The sequence below is a fragment of the Geotrypetes seraphini genome, chromosome 3 (genome assembly GCF_902459505.1).
Source record: "Geotrypetes seraphini chromosome 3, aGeoSer1.1, whole genome shotgun sequence".
NCBI lineage: Eukaryota > Metazoa > Chordata > Amphibia > Gymnophiona > Dermophiidae > Geotrypetes > Geotrypetes seraphini.
Genome location: NC_047086.1, coordinates 212846248 through 212859229, shown reverse-complemented (window position 1 = coordinate 212859229; position 12982 = coordinate 212846248). Strand labels below are relative to the sequence as shown.

Genomic DNA, 12982 nt, shown 5'->3' with positions numbered 1-12982 from the left:
AGATACAGATGGACCAGGACACTCAGGGAGCAGAGATGCACCACCACCATCACGTTGGTGAAAGTCCCGGGCGCCATTGTCAATCCAAAGGGAAAAGCTGCAAACTGAAAATGCTGCTCCAGCACGTGAAACTGCAGAAACCTCTGGGCGCCGGAAAGATGAGAACAGAGGTACACCTCCGTGAGGTCCAGGGAGGCTAGAAACTCTCCCGGCGCCACCAAAGCAATGATGGAACGTATTGTTTCCATGCGGAATCGGAGCACCTTCTGCACAGCATAGACCGCTTGAGATCCAGAATCGGTTTCCAATCTTCATAGCCTTTCTTTGGAACGATAAGTATATCGAGTATCTCCCAGAGCCCACGGGCTCAATTGCCGCAACATCTAAGACTGTGGCCTGCACCTGAAGTGCCTTCTTGGGGTGGCCTGCAGAGGAATCCAGAAAATACTCCGACAGAGAAACTCAAATTGGAGCCTTTAGCGGAGAACCTCCAAAACCTAGTGGTTGGATGTGATGGTCTCCCATTCCGCCAGGAAGGCTGACAACCTCCCCTCGAAGTGTGGGAGAGGGGCCAGAGGCCTGGTGTCAGAACTGCTTCTTAGGGGGAGCTGCCGGATATTTAGTCGAGGACTGCTGCTGGCCAGACCTCCGAAAGAAGGGTCTGGAAGACAAAGGGTACCTGTCCTGAAGAGGGAGGGCCAGAAATTTGGCGAGGATGTCAAAATGGACGACAATTAAAATGCCCCAAGCTTCTGGAAGAACGGGATCGGTTTCTTGGTAGAGCCTTGGGTTTGTAAGCTTGGACCCTGGCCTAACAGGAGCTTGGACTCTGACCTAACAGGAGCTGTCCCTTAAAGGGCAACTTGCTCAAGGAGGTTCTCAGTGCGGACATCTAATAAGTGCCCAGCTAGGCAAAAACTTACAAGATGACATACAATGCATCAGCAATATAATCAACCCCAGAGAAGAGAAAATCCAAATCACGCAACACCACAATGTCAAGGTCATAGTGTAGCTTGGAGTGGCACGCCCGAGCTACGAAGGACGAGGCTGTTGCTGTTGTGAAACCGGCCGCAGCCAAATGAAACAGGCGTTTAAGGATGGAATCCACACATCTGAGCTGAACATTTTTCTGGACCACCCTTCCTACTGCAGGAAGGAAGGTACACTTGGTGATCTGAGCCACAGCGGAATCCATCTTCAGAGAAGCACTTGGTAAAACTTACCACCATGGGATAAAGTCTCACCATGGCCCGATCGCATTTCAAAGGATCCTCCTGGTTATCCAAAAAGCACAGTTACTTACCGTAACAGGTGTTATCCAGGGACAGCAGGCATATATTCTCACATGTGGGTGACGTCATCTACGGAGCCCCAGCGCGGACAGCTTTTCAAGCAAACTTGATTAAAGTTTCAAGTTTGCTACACTGCACCACGCATGTGCATGCCTTCTTGCCCACTAGAGGGCGTATCCCCACCTCGTGGTCCTCAGTTCCATAACCAGCAAAGAAGCCATCCCCATGGAGGAGGGCGGGTTGTGAGAATATATGCCTGCTGTCCCTGGATAACACCTGTTACGGTAAGTAACTGTGCTTTATCCCAGGACAAGCAGGCATGATATTCTCACATGTGGGTGGCCTCCAAGCCAACCAAAAAAGGGCAGGAGGGAGGATGGCAATTAGGAAAACAGGTTACGTAACACCGACTGGCCAAACCGGCCGTTGCTTATGGACAAAGTGTCCAGACAGTAGTGGGAGGTGAACGTATGAACCGAAGACCAAGTGGCAGCTTTACATATGTCCTCCACAGGAGTAGACCGGAGGAAAGCAACAGAAGCTGCCATCGCCCGGACCTTATGCCCCGTGACTCGACCATGGAGCGTGAGACCAGCCTGAGCATAGCAAAAAGAAATACAAGCAGCTAGCCAGTTGGACAAGGTGCGCTTGGAAATAGGATGTCCCAGCCGATTAGGATCAAAGGACAAAAATAATTGAGGAACCTTCCGATGAGACTTGGTACGTTGGAGATAAAAAGCCAACGCCCTCTTACAGTCCAGCGTGTGAAGCGCCGCCTCACCAGGATGAGAGTGGGGCTTCGGGAAGAACACCGGAAGAACAATAGACTGATTGAGGTGGAAATCAGACACAACCTTAAGCAGAAATTTAGGATGGGTGCGAAGAACCACCTTGTCATGATGGAACACAGTAAAGGGCGGGTCCGCAACCAAAGCCTGTAGCTCACTAATTTGACGAGCCGACGTGAGCGCAAGTAAAAAGACCACCTTCCAAGTGAGAAACTTAAGAAGAGACTTATCAATCGGCTCAAAAGGAGGTTTCATCAGCTGAGCCAAGACCACATTAAGATCCCAAACCACAGGAGGAGGTTTCAGAGGAGGATTAAAATTAATTAAACCCCTCATGAAACGAACCACCAGAGAATGAAGAGAGAGAGAACATCCCTCTAGATGCTGATGGAAAGCAGCAATAGCACTGAGATGCACCCGGATGGAAGTCGTCTTCAGCCCAGACTTGGACAAATGCAACAAATATTCCAGAACCGAGGACACCGGAACCAAACTCGGATCCAGATGGTGTGAGGTACAGCAGGATGAAAATCTGGTCCACTTCTGGGAGTAACAAAGCCGAGTCGAGGCCTTGCGCGAGGCTTCCAACACCTCCCTGACCTCCGAAGTCAGGGGGAAAGGAACCAAGCCCTCAGATGTAATGACTGAAGATTGGGACGCAACAGCGAACCCCGACTCTGAGACAGCAGAGAGGGAAACACAGGCAGAAGTAGAGGCTCCCTGGCACTGAGTTGAAGGAGCAGGGAGAACCAGTGCTGACGAGGCCAACGAGGCGCGATGAGAATCATAGTGGCTCTGGATGACTTGAGGTGAACCAACGTCCTCAAGATCAGAGGAAAAGGAGGAAACGCATAAAGGAATCTCCCTCCCCAGTCGAGAAGGAAGGCATCTGCCTCGAGACGGTCCTGGGAGTAAATCCGTGAACAATAGAGGGGCAGTTTGCGAGTCTCCGGGGAGGCAAACAGATCCACCTGAGGAGTCCCCCAGCGGTCGAAGACCTCGCGCAGAACTCGGGAGTTTAGGGACCACTCGTGCGGCTGGAGAAGACGACTGAGTTTGTCGGCCAGACAATTCTTCTCTCCCTAAATGTAAACCGCCCGCAGGAAGATGTTCTGGGAGGTCGCTCATTCCCAAAGGCGCAAAGCTTCCCGGCACAGGGACCAAGAGCCCGTTCCCCCTTGCTTGTTTACATAATACATTGCCACTTGGTTGTCCGTCCGTACCAGGACCACCTGATTTCGCAGCAGATGACCGAACGCTCGAGCTGCCAGAAAAATGGCCCGATGCTCCAACACATTGATGTGACAAAGACGGTCCTCCGCCGACCATAGCGCTTGAGTCCGCAGACCGTCGAGGTGAGTCCCCCACGCGTACTCCGAAGAGTCCGTGGTCAGGACCTTGCGATGTGGAGGAACGAGAAAGAGCAAACCCCCGGAAAGATTGGAAGAGCTGGTCCACCAACGGAGCGATCGTCTCAAGGAAGGAGTGACCGTTACAGGAAGGTAGAGCGGGTCTCGATCCTGACGCCACTGGGAGGCCAAGGTCCACTGAGGAAGTCTCAGATGCAATCTGGCAAACGGCGTGACATGAACTGTCGAAGCCATGTGGCCGAGTAGAATCATCAGCCTGTGCGCAGAGACGGAGCGCTGCAGCAAAATCTGACGGGCCAGGCGCAGCAGAGCCTCCAGTCTCGACGAGGGAAGGAACGCACGAAGGCAAACCGTGTCCAGCACGGCCCCGATAAACTGAAGGGATTGAGCCGGGCACAACTGCGATTTGGGAAAATTTACCTCGAACCCCAGACGTTGAAGGAAAATGATAGTCTGTTGGGTCGCTGAGATAACCCCCTCCCGGGATGAAGCCTTGATCAGCCAATCGTCCAGGTAGGGGAAGACCTGCAGCCCCTGAGATCTTAGGGCAGCCGCGACCACCACCATACACTTCGTAAAGACCCGAGGAGACGAGGCCAGCCCGAAGGGAAGGACGCAATATTGTAGGTGCAACTCCCCCACCTGGAACCGTAAGAACTGGCGGAAGGCGGGATGCACCGGAACATGCGTATATGCTTCCTTTAGGTCCAGGGAGCACATCCAGTCCCCTGAGTCTAGCAGAGGGTACAGGACTGGAAGGGATAACATACGGAACTTCTCCCGGACAAGGAACTTGTTGAGCCTCCGGAGGTCCAGAATGGGGCGTAAGTCCCCTGTCTTCTTCGGGACCAAAAAGTAACGGGAGTAAAACCCCCGTCCCCTTTGGTTCGGGGGCACCGGCTCCACCGCCCGAAGGCCCAACAAGGACCTGGCCTCCGACAGGAGAAGAGGAAGCTGGTCTCGACAGCAAAGAGAAGCCCCCGGCGGATGTTCCGGTGGCGTGGCTAAGAAGTTCAGCGAGTAGCCCTCGGAGATGATCCGGAGCACCCACGCGTCTGACGTGATCTCAGCCCAGGCTGGAAGAAAGGCCTGCAATCTGCCCCCGATAGGAAGGGGGTCCTTTGACAGTGCGGAGGGGGCCCGCCCCCAACCGCGCATCACGTCAAAAAGACGGAGCGGGTTTAGACGCTCCTTGCGCCAGAGGCTTTGGGTGGGACGCTCTGCCCTGCTGCTGGGGACGCCGGGGCGGAGGCCTGGAGAAGGCTGGCATCGACTTCTGCGGGTACCGCCGCGGAGGAGGTCTAAACAGCTTCTGCGGCGGAGCCCGGGGTTTAGGACGGACCAATGAGGCAATAGAGCGCTCGTGTTCAGACAAACGCTTGGTCGCCGCCTCCAAGGATTCATCAAACAGCTCTGAGCCAACACATGGAAGATTGGCCAGACGCTCTTGCAAGTTTGGGTCCATATCCAGGGTACGGAGCCATGCCAGGCAGCGCATCGCCACCGCGAAGGCGGACACACGAGAGGCGAGCTCAAATGCGTCATACACAGCATGGAAGAGGTAGAGACGCAGCTGAGACAAATTGGACATAAAGGCCCCAAAATCCTCTTTATGGGAATCTGGCATGACTCCATGATACCTCGGCAACGACTTCACCATCTGTCTCAAATAAGACGAGAAGGTGAATGCGTAATTCAGGACCCTGGTCGCCATCAAAGAGTTGGAATAGAGGCGACGACCAAACTTGTCCAAGGTCCGTCCCTCCCGTCCGGGGGGAACCGCCGCAGAGACCCTGGAAGGCTGCGACTTCTTCAGAGCTGACTCCACCAGTAGGGACTGGTGGGACAGCTGTGCCTTATCAAAGCCCTTGCACGGGACAGTGCGATACTTGGACTTCATCTTAGAAGGCACCGCTGTGACCGTAAGAGGGGAGTCAAGGTTCCTCAAAAAGGTCTGGGTAAGAACCTTATTGAGAGGGAGCCAAGGCGTCTCTCTGGGGGGAGAGGGCAAATCCTGCTCCTCCAAAAACTCCTTGGTGTACTTCGATCCTGCTCCCAGATCAAGGTCCAAAGCCCTTCCCATATCAAGAACGAATCTAGAGAAAGAGGAGGGCTTCGAAGGCGGAGAGGGAGATCGAGACGAGCGCCTCGCCAATAAGGAAGGAGAAGCCTCGCATGAGTAACGAGGTTCCTTCCCCGTGCCAGACCCCGAACCCCAGGAAGCCGCACCGAGCGATCTGGACGGGGTCGGGGACCGCCCATGCCCCGAGGAACCCCTTCGGGAAGTCCCCGGGGTATGGGGCACCGAGGCACGCCCCTTCCGTCTTGGCGAAGAGTCCCTCGAGCACTCAACCTCTGAAGAACGGAAAAGCCTCGGGTTATCGACCGCGGCGTCGAGGAGAGGCCCGTTGGCGTTTGGGCTTCCTCGACCGACGCTTCGCCCGAGGCCGACCCGAGGGCGAGGAACCCCGGGAGGACCTCGACGAGGACGAAGAGGAAGAGATCCTCCGAACTCGCCGCACCTTGTCCCGAGGCCGCACACTTCGCTCAGGCTGGTCAACCGAGGTCGAGGGCAAGGTCGGGGCCGAGGCCGAAACCCCCCCAGGGCCCGAAGTCGAGGGCACCGAGACCGAGGTCACCGACGCCGGGGCAGTCGAGGCCGAAGCCTGCTGAAGGTGCGCGAGGGCCCCGGACAGCTTCGAGGCGATGAGAGCCCGGAGCAAGTCCTGGAAGACGGGAACCCCTATCATAGTCGGCAGATCCGGGGCCGTCGGGTGCTCCCTCGAGGGCGACCTCGGTACCGAGTATTCCCGCGGGGCACCCGACTTCGGCGCTCAGGGCGGGGCCGAGGACGACCCACCCGCCCCCGCCGAGGAACTCGAGGATGGCTTCTTCGAGGCTGAAACTGAAGAAGGAAGTGAGGACTTACCCTTCGCCGACTTCGGGGTCGAAGACACCGGCTTCGATGCCGCGGGCTCCCGGGGCGAGGACGAAGGAGTCAAGGCCGAGGTCAAGGCCGGGGCCGAAGCCGACGTCGAGGCCTTCCCCGCCGCGGGGTCAACGGCAAAGAGCTCCGCCATACGAGCCCGACGGCGGCGGAGAGCTCTCTGCTGAAAAGTAGAGCACCGGGAACAGGCGTCGGTGGGGTGCTCAGGGCCCAGGCAACGCAAGCACCACCGGTGAGGATCGGTGATCGAAAGGAGCCGATCGCACCGGGTGCACTTTTTAAAGCCCGTCACAGGACGGGACATGGGCCCAAAAACCGGCCGGGAACAAGCGAGGTCCCGCGGCCGCGGCTACCGGGAGCCCCCGGAGCCGAACGGAAAAGTTTTTTGTTTTTTTTTTTTGACGAAAACTGAAGGAAATAAAAAGAACAACAAAGAAAAACACAGCGACCGAGTCGAAAAAAGGACACAGCCGCGGTGACAGAAGGCAAATACTAAGAGCACAATTTCCACAGGGCTTCTGGCTCCGCGGAAGAGAATGAACTGAGGACCACGAGGTGGGGATGCGCCCTCTAGTGGGCAAGAAGGCATGCACATGCGTGGTGCAGTGTAGCAAACTTGAAACTTTAATCAAGTTTGCTTGAAAAGCTGTCCGCGCTGGGGCTCCGTAGATGACATCACCCACATGTGAGAATATCATGCCTGCTTGTCCTGGGATAATATCCGACACGATACGAACCACATTGGGGTTATCAGGAAATGAGGCAGTATGCAGTATGAGGCAATATCACTCATGAGAGAACATTCTGCCTGGACCGGCTGATCCGGCTGCAGCTTTAATTCCTGCAGGGATCCCGCAATGAGATTCTCAAGACCTGCAGGTTTGAAAATCTGTGCAGTGGGATCATCTGCCAGATCCCAGGATTGCGAAGCTCCGCCAGATTTGCCATATCCAAGCATTGCCCTCTTGTGGTCTGGGGTCCCTTCTGGAGAACAAACTGAAAGACCTGGGTCCAGCGGAGGATTAGTCCCCACAGATGGCCCAGACGCCAGTGGAGTGAGAACAGGCAAAGACTTCTTAACCAGATATGCCTGATAGAGCATATTCACAAAATCCTGGGGAAAAAGTCTCCCGTGGCGAGAGCCGCCGTATGTGACTCAGATTTAGAGTGCTTGGAAGATTTGTAAGGTTTTTCACCAGAACCAAGCTTGCGTTTCATTGATATGCTGTCAGTGTACTGCCCGGTGCCCCGTACGCAAGTTTCACAGAAACTGGAGCAGGCTCAAGCAGGCTCCCCCCCCCCAGAGGAAGAAGGCACCACATCCGGCCAAACTTCACCCCCTGTAACGGGCCGCAGCGCATGTGGAGCATGGCTGCACATCCGAAACCATTCCACCGCAAACGAGGCATGAATCCATCCCAATCTGTCCTGGGTAGGCCATCTGGGAAGTTTGGAGCAGAAATGAAGCTCCTAAGTATAAAAAATATACGCTCCATAAGACGCACCTGACCATAAATCGCACCCTAGATTTAGAGGAGGATAACAAGAAAAAATACATTCTGAACCAAATTCAGGCTCTGCACCCAACCCCACACTTCCTGCCAGGCTCTGTACCCTGTCCCACCTCTGCTAGTCTACTAGTAGGCTGGAACAGGAGGGATCCATCCCAGCTAACAACTTTTTTTCACCCCAGTACCTTTTAAAATCATCCCCCATACCCCCTAGTACTTTTAAGTTTAAATCTTTTTTTATTAGAAATTTAAAAATATAGAAATAAAGAATGCAAGAATATATTAAATCATCCAGCAGAGGTTACAGAAAGTACCCCAACCCCATCCCACCTACCCTCACCCCCTCTCATGATCAAACAATTTGTTTTGAGAGAAAAATTACAAGCAGAACAGTATACAAAATACACAACAGTGGTAACAAGATCAGAAAAGTGACAATCATAATATCAACAAATATTCACATTAGAACTAGAATATATCCCACCCCCCCAAAGGAACAAGAAAATACACCCCCCCATGTCAACAACACATCTATGTGGCATCAATGCTGGAACTAGCCAAGGCCCTGGTTCCTGAGAGACCCCAGCCCTTGGGGGAGGAAACAAGAGGCATTGAAACCCCATACACAAACAAAGGAGGTAGAAAGGTCCATCTACCACAGTGGCAGCCCCAACCGTAGGACAGCAGAAAAATCTTTAAGCTCCGGTCCTCTCTTTCATCTTCGGTCTGCTCTGCTCCAGTCTGATTCTCCTCCCCCCCCCCCCCGGTACCTTTTTAAATAGATGGCTGTCTTGTCCTATTTCTGCGGCACACAGGTCAGGCGCAAGCTTTACGTGCTCCCGCCTGGCCCTGCGCTGCTATCTGAATGGGTGCCGTGAGTTCCGCAAGAACTCAGGTCAGCCATTCAGATAGTGGCGTGGGCCCAAGCAGGAGTGCAGAAAGCTCGCGCCTGACCTGTGCATTGCTAGCGAGGGAGGGATACACGCTGGACCACCAGGTATTATGATGACGGCAGCGGGTGGTGGCGAGAGACGGTGCTGGACCACTAGGTACTATGATGACAGCGGCGGGTGGCAGCGGATGACGGTGGCAGGTGAATGTTTTAAAAGGTGCGGCAGCAAAGTGCTTTAAAAAAGGAGAGGAGGTAGCGGGTGATTTAAAATGGTGCGAGGGGTTTAAAAATTGTATCTTCGCTTTATAAGATGCACCAAGATTTCCACCCATTTTTGGGTGGAAAAAAGTATATCTTATGGAGCAAAAAATATGGTAGTTTTATTCAAATCAGAAAAAAATCCAAGATGGACACTGTGGGTGCCGATTTGGCAATAAAATAGCCTGGGAAAAGAACAGGAATCCCTAAAAAACTGCAATTTTAGAGATGGGGAGGGGTAGGACATGCAAGAAAACCAACCAAAACCCCCCTTTTAAGACCCCCCCAAAATTGCTAAAATAAGCTGTCAGTCACTGTTCCATGTGCTGTATGAGAGAAGCAGCAGGCAATGCTGAAAATAGCATATAGGGAGATCTAAAGCCTCAGAAAGCTGGATTTCAAATCTTCTGACTTTCCCACCGGCTCGACCACCACTGCCAGTGACCTCCGCCACCCTCGGATATGTGGCGCAAGTACCTCACGGAGGTACGCAGTCCAGCTCCAATCCCGGTTGCACCTCCACAGAACCGCTCAGCCTGCGCTATACCCAATAGCAGACAAACCTGGGGTGAGCTAGCTCCCAATCCTGGAGCCCTGATCTGACTTGCAGGCTGTCCAGGGGGCTTACTGCAGAGCAGGGAACCCCCCAGAAACAGACGTTCTCCAACTGTCTGTGATATCCCACCACAAGGATGTCCCCTGCAGGGAACCTCCATAGCATGAGGGCAAAACCACGAAAGATAATAAAAGAAACACGAGCAGAAAAACTGAGTCCTACAGGCTGGCTTGTAGAAAGACAAGACTGGTGTCCAAGGGGTATGCTCCAGAGTATGCTATGAGAGGGAGGAGTTACGACTTCAATCATCTGAGGCTTCCTACAGTTCCTGGCAGAAAGGGATACAGAACCCACTCATTCCAGAATAAACTTTACATTACATTTATAGACCGCAAAACCTTCCAGATCGATGAAGTTTACATAAGCAAGAGACTGTACAAATCAGTGAATTACAAAATTTGTGACAATCATTAATGTCCCAAAAATCTTACAAAGATGTTTTCAATAGTTTTCGGAAGTGCAGATATGAGCCTGAGGTAGCAAACAAGATACATAACTTGGAATCCTGACTAGCTTTGACTAGTGTGTGCAAGGATATACAAATACTTATTCCCCTGAAGAAAGGAGGGGTAGCCTGACTCTGGTAATAAAGAGAAACCTTATCCTTAGCCTCTTTCTAAACTGTGTGTACCTGCTGAGGTGACTGTATAAAGCCCTGTGGCTGCAGAACTTGCTGGCTAGGAGGAGGATGTCCTGAGGAAGGATAGCTATTAGAAGCCATGGGCTGCCCTGTAGAAGCCATGATGAAGCCAGTCTGCTGAGGATGCTGGGAAATAAGTGGAGGCTGAAATAGTGTGGGGGAACTGTCAGGAGCTTCAGAGGAGCCTTGTCGACTGAGGTTCATCTGCCCAAAATGGCTGTTCAGCTCATCTGCCTGGGAGAGAAAGGGGAGGAGGGAAAGGATGCAAACATTAAATGCAAACTGTAGTATAAATGATATTATTAGATCCATAAATGATATTATTAGATCCATATAAATGATATTATTAGATCAATTATTAGATTAGATTATTTTAGATTAGATTAGATTAGATTAGATTATTTAGATTAGATTATTAGATCAATTATTAGATCCATATAAATGATATTATTAGATCAATAAATGATATTATTAGATCCATATAAATCCAAAAATCTTAGCTCCCACCCAAGAACTGTTCTTCTAGATTCTTTTGCTTATTTCGAGCCACAGCTAAGAGGTAAAAGAAACTTTTAGTCTGTTTGACTCCCTTGTGTCATGCACACAGTCTCAAGGTCCATTAAATTGAGTCAGAAGATATGCTATATTATAGGTGTTGGAACTGGGGGGGACAGAAGCCATGGTCCCTCAAACAAATTGGCAATAGGACCTCTTGTGCGGCTTAAAGCTCCCCACCGGGTTCCAAAGCCCCCCTCACCTCAAAAAATGTGAGGGTGCTGGCATAGCTACGATTCTGAAGTACTGCTGGGGTCCTCCTCTGCACTGTTCTTCTGCCATGGTCCACCCCCTTTGAAGTAACTTCCTGTTTCTGGCTGGGTGGACCGCAACAAAGGAATCGTGCTGACCTGGCTGCGGGCACCGCCAGAGAATCACTGCCTTGCTGGTGACCTTCTTGTACTTTTCATGGTAAGGGGAGCCTTTGGAACCAGGTGGGGAAGTCATTTGGTGGAACAGGGGGAGGGCGAGAAGGAAGAAGGGAGATATGTTGAATGAGAGGAGCAGAGAGGAGAGGAACAGGGGGCATATGGATGGAAGGAAAGGAGATGGTGCATATGAATGGAGAGGAAGAGGAGGGAAGAGATGGTGCACATGGATGCCGGGGAGGGGAAGAGAAGAGAGCGATGGTGCAGAGGGGACAGAGGGGAGGAGAAGAGATGGAAGAGATTGTGCACATGAATGGAGGGGAGGGGAAGAGAAGAGGAAAGAGATGGTGCATATGGATGGAGAGGAAGAGAAGAGAGGGAAGAAATGGTGCACATGGACGGAGGGGGAGGGGAAGAAATGGTGCACATGGATGGAGGGGGAGAGTAAGAGGGGGAAGAAATGGTGCACAGGGATGGAGGGGAGGGGAAGAAATGGTGCACATGAATGGAGGAGAGGGGAATAGGTGGAAACGTAGATAAGGTTTGAGATGGAGGCAGGAAAATAGAAGAAAATTGAATAAGAAAATCAATGCCAAAGATGGATGGATGTGGAAAAAGTGAAGGAGAGGAAAGAAACAACAAATGCAAAAGGAGGCCTTGGAAATGGAGTTAAGAGCACAGAGGGAACAATATGATCAGAAAAATAAAATTGCCAGATAAATATAGGAAAAATGTATTTATTTTCAAATTAGTGATTGAAATATGTCAATTTTGAAAATTTATATCTGCTGTATTTATAATTTGGACTGTTCAGGAAGAAATGCATTTATTTCTATTTCTTTTGTGGTATACTTTGTGCAGAGTCTGGCATATTAGGGTTTCGTTTGTACACAATAGTACTATTAGCGCTCCCTCCCACCCTTTTACAAAACCGTGCTAGTGTTTTTTTAGCGCCAGCAACAGTGGTAACAACTCCGACGCTCATAGTGAGTGTTGGAACTATTACCACCATGTCCGGTGTTAAAAAACGCTAGCACAGTTTATAAAAGAGGGGCTCGTTTATAAGATTGTGTTTGAAAAGGGTTTTTTTCTGTTTTCTGCATGTGACTGAGGCCAGGTGTTCTGGTGAGGAAGGAAGTCCAGAAACTTTGGTTTGTGTCTTGATCCTGGGTAGGAAGATATTTGGCGGCTCTCCTTCAGCATTTTTTGGACTCAAAATAGCCCCAAATAAAAATTAGTAAAGACCACTGTCTTACCGCCTACTGTATTTTTGCGGTGATTTGTGTTGAGAGTGAGCACTGAAGAACTCGCAACACTTCACAGATTGTGCAATGTATGTTGTTTATTAAAATTAGTTAAAAAAAGGAAACATTGGTCTGGACCAGTATTGCTATTCTTATGCTCTTTGCAGGGTTTGTATTACTTCTTGATGTACTTTGGCACTGAAGGGGAATTTTCTGTAGCAGTTACCAAGGTGACATTGCATATTTTAAAGTTCTCCGAAGACAAGCAGGGTAATGCAGCCCCACTTGTTGGTGAAGTCCCTGGACTGAGCCTGCCTGGCGGAACTCTCCCCTAGATACAGTAGGTTTTTTTTTCTACTGGGCATGTGCAGCCACCATGCCTCTGGAGCTCCACCCCCGTAGCCTGTCAGTTTTTTCTCTAACTGACTGAAAAGAAAAAAAAGGAAGATGAGAACCCAAACTGAAAAAAAGTAAAAGTATGAACGCTGAAATTCTACT

The 12982-nt window shown here is 51.2% G+C and overlaps 1 protein-coding gene across 15 annotated transcripts in view; it reads right to left on the bottom strand.

Annotated features, from left to right (window-relative positions):
• R3HDM2 (R3H domain containing 2) overlaps positions 1-12982 on the bottom strand; it is a 462276-nt gene that overhangs the window by 130706 nt on the left and 318588 nt on the right. For 14 of the 15 annotated variants that reach the window (XM_033936665.1, XM_033936664.1, XM_033936663.1 and 11 more), the window contains one exon: positions 10309-10551. The exons of the other annotated variant lie outside the window; for it this stretch is intronic. In XM_033936665.1, coding sequence (XP_033792556.1) covers positions 10309-10551 — 243 coding nt within the window. The remainder of the gene's footprint in view (positions 1-10308; positions 10552-12982) is intronic. 15 annotated transcript variants of the gene reach the window in all.